The sequence below is a fragment of the Helicoverpa zea genome, chromosome 22 (genome assembly GCF_022581195.2).
Source record: "Helicoverpa zea isolate HzStark_Cry1AcR chromosome 22, ilHelZeax1.1, whole genome shotgun sequence".
NCBI lineage: Eukaryota > Metazoa > Arthropoda > Insecta > Lepidoptera > Noctuidae > Helicoverpa > Helicoverpa zea.
In genome coordinates, this window is record NC_061473.1 from 5,100,401 (window position 1) to 5,115,763 (window position 15,363).

Genomic DNA, 15,363 nt, shown 5'->3' on the forward strand with positions numbered 1-15,363 from the left:
TCATAAGATAAAATAAAATTTTGTTTTGGAACTGCCGTAATATAGGTGACTTAATAAATAAATATTTTGTTAATTAAACATATCAATCGTTTTGTTACAATTATTTATAATATATGGTATGTGTAATGGAATGTATTGAATGTTGCCTCAAAAGAAAAAATAAAAATTTGGTAGAAATCCTTATCTATCGTGTATTCTGTAGGACGGATTATAAAATTAAATAAATCGTTAAATACCGTTTTAGTTAGTTTCGTTATAGTTCATTAGAGGTTTATAAACTCCATTAACAATAAGCGCCGGGTCGCCGAGCTTCGGGACACCACACGTCGGTGTTCCAATATTCATTTTATTATTTGGCAAATGCCCTTGTTAGTCCCCCGAGTATTTCATAAGTTCATAGTACCAGCATTAATTAGTGTGTTTAGTTATTGTTGACGTTGCAATAAGTAAACTGGGTCGGTAGTTATGGTGGGCGGTGTAATATATGAGGTTGACCCAAGTTTGTCACTTTGCTCTGTAAAATTGGTTCAGGACTCCTATTATTTACTCTTAGGTCCCACCTACAATTAGGTTCTAGAAATTAGGAGTCATTGCAGTCTAATTAACATTGCCTTCAGTGGTCACTCTACCGACTTAAAAAGGGTGAAATAATATGGAGATTCTTATCTACTACGTAAGATACTTCCAACTATGCGGTTCGTTAGATTAATTAATTGATACTATGGTAGCGATAGCTGGGTAGCGGTAGCAAGTATTCTGCCACCAACACAAATAAAAAAAAGTTTCATTTAAATGCAGTTTATACTTATTTAGTTATACGTTGTAAGCAAGTTATTTAATCGCTAATGAAACACTAGTGGAGTAGCGCGCGTTTATCTTTCTGCCCATTAAGAGCTATTAACGCATGAAATCTATCGCATTCCTCGTCGGCATGCAGTACTGTTCCAGGAAGGTGGCCTATTTCAACATTCTCAGAGCCTTGACAGTGTAGCTAATGATCATGAGGTATTTGTCGCTGTAATAGTGTCATCATTGTCATTCCACGGAAGTACCTACTTACTTATAAATATACCCTTTGCCGTATAAAATCTTAAAGCTGTCTTTGTAAATCTTAAAGATGTCGAAATATAATAAAATATTATTGAGGCTAATTAAATTACAAAAGGACAGCACCTCTAATAATAAAAACACCCCCTTTTACCACTTTCTGAGTGTTATGGCTGGAAAGAAGTTCATTTACACTGTCTGCCATTTCTTTGAAGTTATTAAAATTCAAACTATTAATGTGGTTTAATATTGTTCCAATCTCTCATTTCGGATGGTTTATAGACACTAGCCCCCTTTCCGGTTCGTGATCGCCCGATTTAACCGTATTAGACAACGTATTTACTTGCTTTTTCTGGAAATTCTTGAAGTCATAAGTCAAGTCAGTAAGTCTCAGTTTTTTAGGGACCCAAAGACATTATCCGTTAAGTTTACGGACAACCCATCGTTGGAAAATATAGAAAAACTAATGAAAAATGCAAGTTTTTTTTTTCAACTCAATTTGAAAATTAATTGAAGATGCCATGCAATTGCAAGACAGAGAGAGTCATCGTTTTAATTAAGTTACGAGGAGTTGATATCATGATACTAAGAAAGGATCGAGCGTCATGTGACATGTGCAAGCTTAGGAGGCTAATACGTCATCAGTCTTATACATTTTTATGATCTAAGAATTGGCGCGTGTCTGTGGTTGGAGATCCCAAGTAAGAATATTTGATTAGCGCAACTAGACGAAGAAAAACAACTGAATTAGGGTATATGCACACCAACGTCATAAAAGCACTGGTACTCAGCTACATCCGGTTAGACTGGAAGCCGACTCCAACATAGTTGGGAAAAAGGCTCGGAGGATGATGCACACCAACGTCATGAATCTTCTGTAGAAGTATTCGTTGATGCATTTTTATGCACGTTGATAAGAGGGCATAGATGACTGAAAAAAACTGAATAAGAATTCTGTCATCTTATCTTACGTTTTAGGGAATGGACGGACAGCAGGATTCAGGCCAAGGAAGACGACCGGCCAAACGACTGAAAGTCTAGGCGGATGATTGATGAATAGAACAGTTTGTCAATGTCATCAATGTTTTAAGAAAATAATAATAAAGTGATAAGCATTTTAGAGGAACTCTTGACTATGTCGTAGCAGCCATATGTGCTAAGCTGGCTTGAGTCCCGGCTGTTGGCTTGTTGATATTTAACAGACGTGACTAGTCAGAAGAATGAAAGTCTGACAGCCAGTCTTACATAAGGGTATCATGTTGAATGGTAACTGGATAGAGGAAGCCCAGATATAAGATCACCAGTTGTCTCATGAAAAACTTCTAGTACCTATTCAGCTGCAGTTTGTCTGGAGACAAGCTCGAAGACATTATGGCAGATACCTACCTTTAATAATTAATGAATTAGCGTAGAAAATAACAATGCGCTGACTACAATGTAGCAACATGAAGTTATGCAGTTAATATTCAATTGCGGTCTCTGTTGTCAGGAACGAATTAATTGATATATATTATCAATGTGTTCCGTCAAATCTCGGCGGGATCCAGTCAGTAAGAGTTCGCTTGGGCGCCGCGGTTGGTTCGCGCGGGACTGCGCGCGCACGGTATGCGCTCGAGTTGAAATTTGAATATGGCGGTTTATAGGTAAGCTTTTGAATATTTTATGGATTATTTAGTGATAGGAAGTAATATTAATTGATCGTTTCGACTTATGTTAACATGTATATCAATGAGTGATGGGTACTATGCCATCCCAATTAATTCTAGGAAGTGGTGTAGTTTTGGTTGGTCTATGATTGACGAGAAAAGTGCAAAACTATAATTAGCTCTAAGCTCAATAAATAATTTTGACTATTAATTTGTGTGGGTATTTGGGTATGCTTTTATATTTAATGAATGAGGTACTTCATTAAGTTCCTTAAGTTCATTAAAATATTCAGGATTCAGTTTGTGAAACTAGAATTATACACTTTTGCTAAATGACAATCGAATTTTAAATTTTTATTCTAATTGATTCACAATAGGAAAGTTAGGTAGGAAATAGGAAAGGCACGTATCTATATACCTACCTATTTAATATTTCTCAATAAAATAATATATCTAAATAGTTTTTTTTAATAATCATTTAGCCAGCTTTATAGCCATAAGACATTGATCCTTGTCATTTACGTATGCGGAACCTAATATGACCAGAGTCGTTAACAGCACGTCCATTAAACGGCACAAATGAATTAAATGATTGTATCACATCGCCGAATCATGCGCAACTACAAATATAACTACGTTTGTATAATTTGCGTGTGATCTGTGAATTAAGCTTAATAAGTTTCTGCTTATTAAATTCTTATCTGCTAGTGATACTCCTATTGAAAGTCGAAAATTTCCCGAAAAAAAGGAGTTATACCCGAGTAAACAATAAAAAAAAATGACTGTCTTTCTGCGCCATTAGTTGCTAAACATGAAGTAGACTTTAACTATCATCTCCCGAGGCTTTTCCCAACTATGTTGAGGTCAGCTTCCATTATAACCGGATGCGACTGAATACCTGTGTTTTATAAGGAGCAAGTATCTAACCTTCTCCACCCAGTTACCTGGCAATCCAATACCCCTTGGTAATGACCGGTGTCAAACTTACTAGCTAATGACTACCCGTAACGATGGCCAAGGATGTTAAATGATAGACGGGACCTACAGCTCAACTTGCCTTCCGAAACACAGTCATTGTTGTACAAAATATACTTAGAAAGTACATTCACACTTAGAAAAGTTTAATTGGTACTTGCTTGGCCTGGAATCGAACCCGTACTTGACAGGTCGGTTCATTACCCAGGCCAACACGACTTTTATGAAGTGGTACAAATTGAAATTTCGAAAATTATGACCGTCATTTGTATATCTAAATCAGTAGATGATACTGTGCTTCCGAAGATGAAGTTATGAATCACTTCAGCTGGGTCATCGTGATTCTTATTTTCAACATTATAAGTAGGATGATATGGAATACTTGTTCCGACATTACCTACACGTGGAAATACGCAAATGGGTCCTGATGTGTCACGGTTTGGGCTTGCCCTAGCTGTTGTTTTCATGTCTTTATTCGAATATAAAGTGTAGATATTAATTACAGAGACTACCTATTTTTTCTACTTTTCCATCACTTGGTGCATCTACTTCACGCATTGAAAAAGACCCGAAAAATTTCCTTAGAAATCAGTAACGCACACGCTGATAATACATTTTCTTTTCTCAATGCCAAGGTGTCTTGGCATTCAGGTATTCCCAAAGGGTATGGATTTTTCATTACATTGCCAGTTAAGCGTCTATACATGTAACCTGCATAATGCACTGAGGAACGAAACACAGAGAGTAGGTACCTAATTCTTGAATCGACGAAGTGCTCAAAAAGTATTATAAGTTTATAAGGTAACAATTTCCCAGTAGAAATCAAGATGCAGCTACTAGAAAAGCAATGCACCAAAGTTATAGCTCATGTTTTCCATTACGATCCCGATAAAATTCTTAGGCTGCATTCACGTTTGCTTATGAATACTCTCAGAAGCTTCAGTGTCATCACCACCTGGTCTATCATCCTAAACTATGGTCTCAAACTCACATTGCTTTATAAATAGTTAAATTATCGTATTATCTTGTGCACTAAAACTTTTGCCTTTTATGTAGGCACCTTTCTTTAGTCCTTTCATATTATCACCCATACACATGCATTGCCCTCATCTTCAGTAAGTACCTATCTACCTACTGTTTTGTTGTCACATTGACCCACTCAAGTGTTTTGACGTCAAAGTTCCGTTGAAGACCATCAAATTGGCTCATTGGCTGCTGAAGGTCAATCAAGTAGGTCGGAGACGCGGTTCAATTATTTGTTGACCTGAAGCTATCGAGATTCGATGCCCGAAGTAGGACGCTGTTGATGTTTCTATTTATTTGATGCGTTGACTCGCAGGTTAAGGTTAAGTCTCCGTAGAAAAATCCAGCGTTTATACGAGCTTCTTAGGTATATGTAAAAGTGTGGATTGAAACTAATATTCTAGGGCAACAGACAGAATTTTAAATTCAATGTCTTTAATGGGTTTTATCAAATGATCGCAATCAAATTAATATGTAAAATTACCTGCTCCTTAAGCCACACAAATATTTTTAATACTGAAATCCTGGATATCTACTAACTTTCTTTCAATTTATACAATAACAGTCTTTGAATAGTTATACTTAGTACCCTTACAATATTCTTACGGTCTTCAAGTAAGTTAGGTAAGTTGTTCAAATCCAGTCTAATTATGTTTATCTTTTTGTTTCAGGTTAACTATTTTTATAATCGTGATATCATCATATCCAATCAGTCATGGACAAACAGGTTAGTTTCATTATAATAATATCAATGAAATCAAACAAACAAACAAAGTAAAAGATATAGCGTACCCATGAACACTTATGTACGCACGCAACACAATTTTCAATGAATGCTCGTTTATCGATATGTGAATTTAGATGAGAACCATATAAATCATCTCTGACTTGTCCTCATCAACAGAACATTAAAAAACACATTAAATTGATATTGCAAGAATTGATCTGAACCAGTTCTGTCAATATTGGTCAATATCAACTGATTTCCAATTCACTTTTTGATGCGCTGAATCGATATTCCTTTAATGATGATGTATCTGCTATCCAGTACAATTTCTTTGGTACATAAATTAAAGTACCTATTCGACGATAGACACATGTCATCATCATCCTTTATTATTTCATACACACTATTTACACATAGGCATTTCTGGGAACAATGATATAGGAAATATTCTAATATGATTTACTTTTCTGCAGAAAATGATTGCCTGCATTACATACAACAGTAGCTATTAATAAAACAGTACAGTCTATCTTCTTTTAACAAGGCTAGATATATAGATAAGACACGTTTAACATCCTGAATTATTGCCTTCAGAATTAGGCTTCCTAACGCTCTTCAAGAGCCTTCGATGGTCACAACAACCGCATTAACCGGCAATTCCTCAAAACATTAGGTATATATCCCTATTTTCTACATATCAAGTGGCGAGACCCAAGTTCTCAACACAAATATGCTTTCAGAAAACGGCACGACGACAACCACAACATCAGAGCGACCGCAAGGGGACATGGGGAGTCCCTGCTCTCCCCATATGCCAGGAGACGTGGACTTCCAGACGGTAGACCTGATAGCAGTGTACCGCATGGACCAACCTGATGCCAAGGGTATCACGCTGGTGCAAGGGTCACAGGATTTGCAGAGAGCGTATAGGATTGGGCTTGATGTTAACTTGACTTTGCCTTTGCGGTGAGTACTTCATTTACACATAGAATTGCAGAATTCAACTGTATTTGTCAGGATATATCTTACAAACACAGCTTTCGTTTAAGGCTGCCTCTATTCTAAGACCATCTGTTGAGGTTTTTGTACCAACCACTGACTCACCACCAATGACTGTGTTTCGGATGGCACGTTAAACTGTAGGTCCCGGCTGTCATTGAACATCCTTGGCAGTCGTTACGGGTAGTCAGAAGCCAGTAAGTCTGACACCAGTCTAACCTAGGGGTATTGGGTTGCCCGGGTAACTGGGTTGAGGAGGTCAGATAGGCAGTCGCTTCTTGTAAAGCACTGGTACTCAGCCGAATCCGGTTAGACTGGAAGCCGACCCCAACATAGTTTGGGAAAAAGGCTCGGAGGATGATGACCCCCAAAACCTAGCTATACCTTACGTTCTCTTATGTATTATATAGAAAAAGTGCTCGTCACACGCAAAATAGCAGTTACCGCTCTGTTACGTTTGAATAAACCGACTCGTAACTCCATCGTCGTTTGAGGTCATAATTTTTCGTTGAATACCTTATTTTCCTTCAAAAGTAAATCTTTTGACCTCCAAATAGCCCAAATAACCAACAGTTTTATACTAAAATATGTGTGTATCCTCCCCATAGCGAGGTGTTCCCAACTGGTCTACCATCGCATTTCACGGTGGTAGGCACATTCAACGCCCGAGGTCAGCGGCGGCCCTGGAGCCTGGTGAGAGCCCGCTCCGAGTCCAGCCTGCAGTTCTCTCTCACCATGCTGCCGGTCTCCAAGAAGATTGCTGTCTTCATCGGCGGGTCGAGAGTCATGTTTAATAGTTATGAGGTATTTATTAAATGCATTTTACAGTTACAGTTACAGTTACAGCCTTTTTTATCGTCCCACTGCTGGGCACAGGCCTCCTCTCTCACGGAGAAGGATTGAGCATTAATCACCACTAATAATGCATTTTGCATAATGTAAAATGACGGATATAAAGCTTTCCATAAAGCTTTGGGTATTTTGTGTTGTAACTTTGTTACTGAAAACAAGGAGGTTGGTTTTTAATCAGATGGTAGAACTAGGTAGAACAGGTTATAATTATTTTTTCTTTTGAGTTTAGGGTAGTTTTAAGTCCCATGTTTGGGCTGGGCTGTAAGTTTGATGGAGGCTGTTAAATTAAAATGTTATTTTAGTAATTGATTGCGATTTTCCTCAGATATTCACTCCGGGCTGGCACAAGATTCACGCTTCTATTTCTAACGATACGGTTCATGTTGCTGTCGACTGCGTTGAGGTGAGAACATAAATATAATTACTGTTAAAAATCGAATACCAAAATACTAATTATTGAGTTTTTTTCATAACCTTAAATGTTTACAAGGTAGAGGTTTCATAAAAGTTTTCTTCGGAAAATGGGTTATCTAACACAGAAAGAATTTTGATAATTATGTAGTCGAGCTTCATCAGCTTTACAATACTAGTATGGATCATTAGAGTAAAAAAGTTATCAGATTTGAATAGTAATGGTACTTAAATAAAGTGTTGTAAATATTGTATCTCACAAGACAATAGTGGTATAACTTTAGCAAGAACGACAGCATCCAGAACAGTTTCTGTTGAAGTTTCATGTCATTGCACCGTTATTTGCGGCTTTGTGGGTTTTAGAAGACTTTCACAAAGCAGCCCGGAGCCTGGAAGCTGGTGATTGATACACCCGTGCATCGGAGAGCACGTAAATGTCGGTCCTGCGCCTGATCTCTCTCCGGTCGTGTCGGATTACCGTCCCATCGGGCTATGAGAGTTAAGGAATAGTGAGTGCACCTGTGTCTGCGCAAATGCTCGTGCACTATAATATGTCCTGCGTAGTTGGCTAATCTCCTTACATGAGAACAGCCGCCGTAGCCGATAATCGGCTAGGAGGACATCATCATCATTTGCGGCGTCAACTTTGTTACTTGGATAGTTGGCTGTAGCCTGTATGAAAATTGTGAGGGTGTGTGTGTTTTGATATTAAGTCTATGTAAGTGAATGTGTGTGTCTTGTCAAGTACTGAATCCTACTTTAATGCCCTAATCTCAGGAACTGGGGTTAGATAGCCTACTTCGGCTACTTTTTATCCATGTCCGTGAAGAAGCGGGAGAAACTTCTAGCAGAAGTTATTTTAAAGATGCATAGTTGACCTTCATTTCCTGCATTTTGATGTATTTTTGGTCACATGGCTTAAAACTAAGTCAGTGGCATCACTGAGTAATAATATTTTAATGTTCTTCCAGTTAATGCCAGAGAAGATCAGCTCTCGTGACTTCACGAACGCGACTTCTGTCACCATCGTGTCCAATGACGACGGCACTTCAGCACCTGTATGTGATTAGCTATTTAAAAGAAACTTATTAGGTTTTATACCAATGAAACAAATTCTAATTCTCCATCAGCGGGTCTTCTTCGTTTTTTTATGTGAAATCATTAAATGACCCCTCCCGCTGTGAGTGCAGTGTGAGGGAGTGTCAGACTCTTACTGACTAAAACCCATCATGTTCTTTCTTAAGCCCTTTATGTACCAGGGCTGCGGTAACTCTGTTGAACAATCTCGCGGGTCTGCTGGAAGAGATTTCATTAGATAAAAGCAGTACCTGTGTACATAAAGGATTGATTAAATAAAATGACAGTAAATCATTATTACTGAGCTAGGTATTAAGTGTACTTGTCCAGTCCATTCATATAAGTCGGTATTTGAACTCATGGATAATAAAATACAAGGTACTTTTTTCTCTATAATTTTTGTAAAAATATAAAAGAAAATACACAGAAAATAAATCTTACCTTAAGTACATAAAAAAAATTGTCCCGGATCCACAGTCCGCAATATTCATACCAAAAATTGTCCGGTTCATTTGGAGGGATTTGCGAGGTCGTCTCATATCCGGAGCAGGTATTAGACGGATGTGGTACGGCGTTATAATACCGGAAGAAGGGTCATTATATCCTATAGGTATGGTTGACGGTTGACACAGGACGATGTTTTATCTTGATGATCAAGGAATCCTTTATTAATTCAAATTATTTAAAGATTATAAAATTAAAGCCACCTGTTCGCTCTACCCGTTTGCCGAGAAAGTGTAACACAATCGAAAAATTTCAAATTAGTACAGTTTTCGCCAAACTTCAGCGCTTCGGAACATTGTGCTTGTCGCACAGAGATGATTTTTGCGGAGCAGCAACATGCAAATAACATGTGCTCGGAATTTAGTTACGAACTACCATTCACTTCAGCAAGAACTATAATTATAATAATTGCCTATGCGTAGTTTAGAAGGTCATTCACACACGTGTGTTTTTTGTTTTCAGATAGATCTGCAATGGCTATCGTTGAGCTGCGACCGATACAACCTGAGCCGAGATAGCTGTGAGGAAATTGTAAGCCACAAGCCACAACACCTCTATTTAATACATAATATCCTAAAAAATAAAGTTTTCCTTAAATATAACATTTAATCTGAAATTGTCTTACTCCGTACAAAACGTGTGAGCGAGCAATTTTAGGTGAATCTCGCCATTAGATCTTTGCCCAGAAATTCAATAGGCTGATTGTAATAGTGTTATGTTCTTTCTAGGATAAACCTCAGTACTTAGTGGCTACCTCACCACCAACGGTAAGTTAACCTTTTAATATAAAGCCAGTTTATTCTAAAGGTGCTAGTTGGAGGCGAGCTGTCGACTGCAACTGCAGATAAGTAGCACGTGCAGCGACTGCGAAACTGGTCGATAGTGCACTTAACGTCGGCAGTTGTGCCGTTGTCAGCTCGCTTTGAAATAGCACCTTAATGAAAAGGCATTCAATTGACGAATCTTTAAATGAAATTGTATTTCTATTCGATATGGTTTGTTTGTTCATTTGTTTTCAGTTTGACGTGGACCCGGCGTTGTTGGATCCTTTGGACTCGACAGTTTGCAATACCACCTGTCCTCCGGTAAGTTAAGTAGGTAATATTACAACAACGGCATACGTACTGAAAGTCCTGTATTGTTAAGACAGGTATATAATTGTGTATCGGTTAAAAAGTGATGTTTGATTGAAAATTAAGATGTCATGTTTGTTAATTCACAACCTCATAATAATAAACTACCAATTTTGAATAAGAGAAAATAGAGGGTAAATAGTATATACTTATATCTACTCTATATGGATTATATTGTTGACATTAAAATTTGAACTGTAGGTATTACTGAATATTTTTTTGTCATTTAGGGTCCAGAAGGACCACGTGGTCCTAAAGGGGAACCAGGACTGAGAGGATATACTGGTATACCGGTGAGTAGCAAACTAATACTTAATAGCACTTAAAATACGTACTTATTACACTATTTCAAGGGGAAATAATTACTATTTTAATTACAACTTCATAAAGGGGTGTTTTTGATAGGGTTTGAGTAGGTTATATTCTTGCATCGAGAACTTACGTTTCAGGGTATACGCGGTACAAAAGGAGAGATCGGGGCCCCGGGCCCCAGAGGCTTCAAAGGCGATATGGGTGAACCGGGCCCACCTGGACCCGTAGTCAATGTGAGTAATAAAATAAACTGTTTTTTTCTTCATGTCTTGTTGTTAATGAACACTACATAACGAATGCTATTTCTTTTGCTATTTTTATACAAGAAAAAAAATGCATGTAATAATTTGAACTCGGGAAATCAGTATGGTTAAAAAAAGTGTAAAACGAAATCTGTTGCATTTTAAGGCATCTGGTGTAGGGTACGTCGGACCACCAGGTGAACCGGGGAGGCGCGGACCAAAGGGAGAGAAAGGCGACGTGGGACCAAGAGGTAAACTCACATATTAAGTTTTATGTTGGACAAATATTGATGTTGTTTATAAATAATGTCAAGAAATATTTTCTAGTGTAAAATAAATCAAAAAACACATACCGACACTTTTGACTCAAAATATGTCGAAAATTGAGAGAGTAGCAAATTAATGATGAAAAATAACCCATTAGTATCATAATACACTCTTTTGCAAAAAAAACGGGCACCTATGCGAAATCTTAGTTTTAAGGACTTTACGTGTATTTCAAAGGGTTTTAATGATTGTAGTATGTTTCTAGCATCAAAAGAGTTAGCCGAGCATGCGTGAGAGTGTATTCTAAATTTGAATGTTGTAAAATTGCTAAGAAATTGGTTAAACCTTGTTTTGGACTAAATGCTGGCAGAAAGTTCGTCGGTGTTTTGAAAAGTTTTTGAAGTGATTTAAAGGAAAATGATAATGCAGTTTTAATTAATGATTAATGTACTTTTTTGTTAGATCAAAACATTTTTGAAAAACTATGCGTATTTGATAAAATTTTTACCTGCTCTAAATGGGCTATACTGATGATTGATGGCAATGTTAAGAGTTTCGGTATTTTAGTGTAAAGCGTTCTATTGTTTAGATATTGTACCCACGTGTTTTAAAATATCGCTTTTTCATAAATAAACACTATTTAGAAGAGTATCAGTACCTTTGGCTGCGACAAAACCAATTTAAAGTAAGCAGTGCCCATCACAACTCGTCTCCTATCGGACTTTGACATTAATAAAATACCAAATTTTGGGATAAATGTTAAAATTAAAAACATGAAAAATTATGAGAAGGGTTAAAGCTATCTAAAAAGTCAAATTATTGCCTCGTTGAAGCTCTCGACACTCTCACGCATGCTCGGCTAACTCTTTTAAACCCTTTGAAATACACGTAAAGTCCTTAAAACTAAGATTTCGCATAGGTGCCCGTTTTTTTTTGCAAAAGAGTTTATTTCAGCCAAAAATAAGTTAAATACTCAAGTAAATGATGTTAAAATAGGTGATCCAGGCGAGCGAGGGTTCGATGGAATCTCTGGACTGCCAGGAATTGATGGGAAAAATGTGAGTTTACGAATTTTACTGATTTAGACACATAACTTTATTAATCCTTTGTTTATTATATTTCTTTATTTTTTATTTAGGGTCTGCCTGGACCACCAGGGCCTGTGGGTCCCCGAGGCGAGCAGGGCTTCCCTGGTCCTCCGGGCCCTGCTAGTAACATCAATGCTTCTCTGATACAAGGTAAGTTGGTAACAATTTTTTAATCTTTTGGACATATTTTGCAAGGTCGATTACATCGCTGCGGTAAATATTTTTTATGAAATGTCAATATTCCAAATCAAAATGTTGGCTATCAACGTATTTGACAGTCAACATTATGTTTTTTGGGACTTCTCGATTATTGTGCTACAGGTGCTAAAGGCGAGAAGGGTGCCCCGGGGCGGGACGGCAGAGACGGCATCGCGGGCCCCAGAGGACCACCGGGGCATGACGGACCGACGGTAATAACAATAAAATAAATAATTTCCAGAAAACAGAGCTCATTAGGGGAGCTCATTAGTTCTTTTGTTGTATATCTATTAACTATTATATTTATTCTGCTGTCTTTCAGGGACAACCAGGACCGCAAGGTTTTTCTGGTGCGCCAGGCGTGCCGGGAGTGAGGGGGCCCCCAGGCCCTGCCGGTCCAGAGGGGAAGAGAGGATCAGATGGACTACCGGTATATGTCATGCAATAAAACGGAATCTGAAGCGACAATTAAAAGCGAAATGGACGTTTCTCAATTAAAGTAGCAACAGTAAAATTAACGATCTTCACATTAAATTACATATTGTCCCATCTTATATTTTATCATGGTAATAGACAAACAGATGTAAACGGCTGAAAATACCGACTAATAAAATAATGTAGTTTCATCTTATTTTATCTCTTTCTAGATCAGTTAGATCTTTTACTGCAGGACTAAAGATAAGATTTACAAACACAATTTTTTCTCAGGGGCCTGAAGGTCCACCAGGGGCCCCGGGTCGACCAGGGCCGCCGGGCGCTGCAGCTGCAACAGGCGCACTAGTTTCTATGCCTGGTCCTCAGGGCCCACCCGGACTAACAGGACAGGTAAATCTTACTGATTTTAATAATAGAATTCTTATTAAACATAATCTTTTCTCTCGTGATTTAAAACCGAAGTACCAACAGTCTTTTATATTTTTTTATGTAATTATTCCAAGGCATAATATGCATTATTCAAGTTTGTTGTCGAATTTAGTATTTTCTTTTCATGTTTTTAGAAAGGAGAGCCTGGTTTCCCAGGGTTCCCTGGCAAGCCTGGTGTGGATGGGATACCGGGGGCTCCGGGACCGATGGGCGCGCCAGGACTACCGGCGCCTCCTAGTATTGTAAGAGAGGTGAGACGCAATAGCTTTGTATTGTTAAATCCCGTACCTACCATAACACGAAATAACATTATAGTGTGATCTTCAAATTCTCTAGATACGATTTCATGACTTGCTTTTATGTCGTCTTTTATAATTTCAGGCGCCTTCTATCTCTGAAGCTGAAATAAGAAACATTTGTGAAGATATTATTAAAGGTTGGTAATTCGTGTGATTCTTGTGGGTATGCCATTTACATACAATATAATATGTATGGATATATATTTTTACTTACGTATTTAACCCACAATGTACACTTGCTGTTGAGTAAGTTGAATTTTTATGAGTTTAATATAATTTCTAATTTGAGATCCCTTATAAAATATTTTTCAAGACATTATACTACTGCAGCATCATCTAGAATTTAGTATAATTACTGCATACAATTTTCCACAGAGCGTTTACGAGAGCTGACTGCCAACCTAATATTGGAGACAAAAACTGTAGTTGGTAAGCGAGGACACCCGGGAAGACCAGGTCCACCGGGGCCACCGGGTAAGTACCAAATCAACATTATTCATTCATCCTTCATTCTTGTGTGTATTATAAACTTGAACATATTTTAAGTATGGCTTAGTTAGCCTTCGTTATAATGCAAGTGCGCTAAAAACCGTACCTAATTTAATGGGGCCCTTTAATAGCTCTTTAGATTAGATAGTTTAATTTGGAAAAATAATATATATTCAAGGCAAGGTTCTTCAGCAATTGTCCGTATTTCGTATCTGCCTGTAATATATACATAAGATACACAATTTAGCCTAGAATAGGTAACATTTAAACCAACTCTATTTATTTATTTCTAGGAATACAAGGTGATTCCGGAGAGCCAGGTCCGCGAGGATATCCCGGAGAAACAGGAGAGCCGGGCAAGCCTGGCAGTCCCGGGCAAGCTGGAGACAAGGGCGACAAGGGCGACAGGGGCCCTCAGGGCTTTGGAGTACAGGGGCCTGAGGGACCTAGAGGACAAATAGGTAAGTAGTAGCTGACGATGAGAAAACTAGGTATTTACTAGAATATAATTAAAACCTTTTAACCATTGTCATGAAATAAAGGTACTATTTATTTATTACAAATCAGTAAGACTCAAAATAAACTTTAGCCTTGCGAAATATTAAAATCTTCGGAATAAATAATAAAGACTTTAGCAGAAAACTAGTCAAAGCACGATTTACATAAACATTAAGGGCCTTACTACAAAAACTTTAAACCCTGTTTTACACTTGTCTAATAAAATTTTGGCTGCAAAATGAACCATATGTCAACGTCATAATTTGACATTTTTTTAGACAAGGTATAAACTGACGTTTAAAAGTTTTTGTGGTAAGACGGTAAGAGTTAAGTACAAAATATTCATGTTTCACAGGTCCCATGGGCCCAGCAGGCCATCCTGGAAGAACTGGAGACAGGGGCGACCCAGGACGAGAAGGTAATAAAATCAAAACATATTAATTGGTATACATATCACTTCAAAATATCCGAATGTTCTTGTATATTGGTGGCAAAAGATCAAGATTTTTAGAAAATTAGCAGGCGTAATATTGTAAATTTTTTTACAGGAGCGATAGGCCCTCGCGGTCATCCAGGGCCCCGGGGCACGTGCGAGTGTCCAATGGCCTACTACGCGTATTCGCCACAAGGACTCAGTAAGGGGCCCGGATGATCAGAACTAGAACATACCTGTACTTAATAAAACTTTAAAGTGATGCTCGTCGTTTTACTA

The 15,363-nt window shown here is 37.8% G+C and overlaps 1 protein-coding gene across 1 annotated transcript; it reads left to right on the top strand.

The window, feature by feature from the left end:
• Positions 1-1,846: 1,846 nt before the first annotated feature.
• On the top strand, positions 1,847-15,346 carry LOC124641634 (collagen alpha-1(IX) chain-like). The gene is made up of 23 exons (XM_047179792.1): positions 1,847-2,690; positions 5,363-5,418; positions 6,159-6,384; positions 7,026-7,221; positions 7,595-7,672; positions 8,652-8,738; positions 9,724-9,792; positions 9,990-10,028; positions 10,281-10,346; positions 10,625-10,687; positions 10,844-10,939; positions 11,115-11,199; positions 12,212-12,273; positions 12,354-12,453; positions 12,625-12,713; positions 12,824-12,931; positions 13,210-13,326; positions 13,500-13,616; positions 13,747-13,801; positions 14,040-14,138; positions 14,447-14,614; positions 15,007-15,069; positions 15,200-15,346. The coding sequence occupies exons 1-23, from the start codon at positions 2,677-2,679 to the stop codon at positions 15,301-15,303; spliced, it is 2,157 nt and encodes a 718-aa protein (XP_047035748.1). The 5' UTR covers positions 1,847-2,676; the 3' UTR covers positions 15,304-15,346.
• The last annotated feature ends 17 nt before the right edge of the window (positions 15,347-15,363 follow it).

Bases quoted from the DNA above. Each gene is read 5' to 3' on its own strand.
- LOC124641634 (XM_047179792.1), top strand. The intron at 10,029-10,280 runs GTAAGTTAACCT...ATTTGTTTTCAG, and splicing joins TGGCTACCTCACCACCAACG to TTTGACGTGGACCCGGCGTT. The intron at 14,615-15,006 runs GTAAGTAGTAGC...CATGTTTCACAG, and splicing joins GGGACCTAGAGGACAAATAG to GTCCCATGGGCCCAGCAGGC.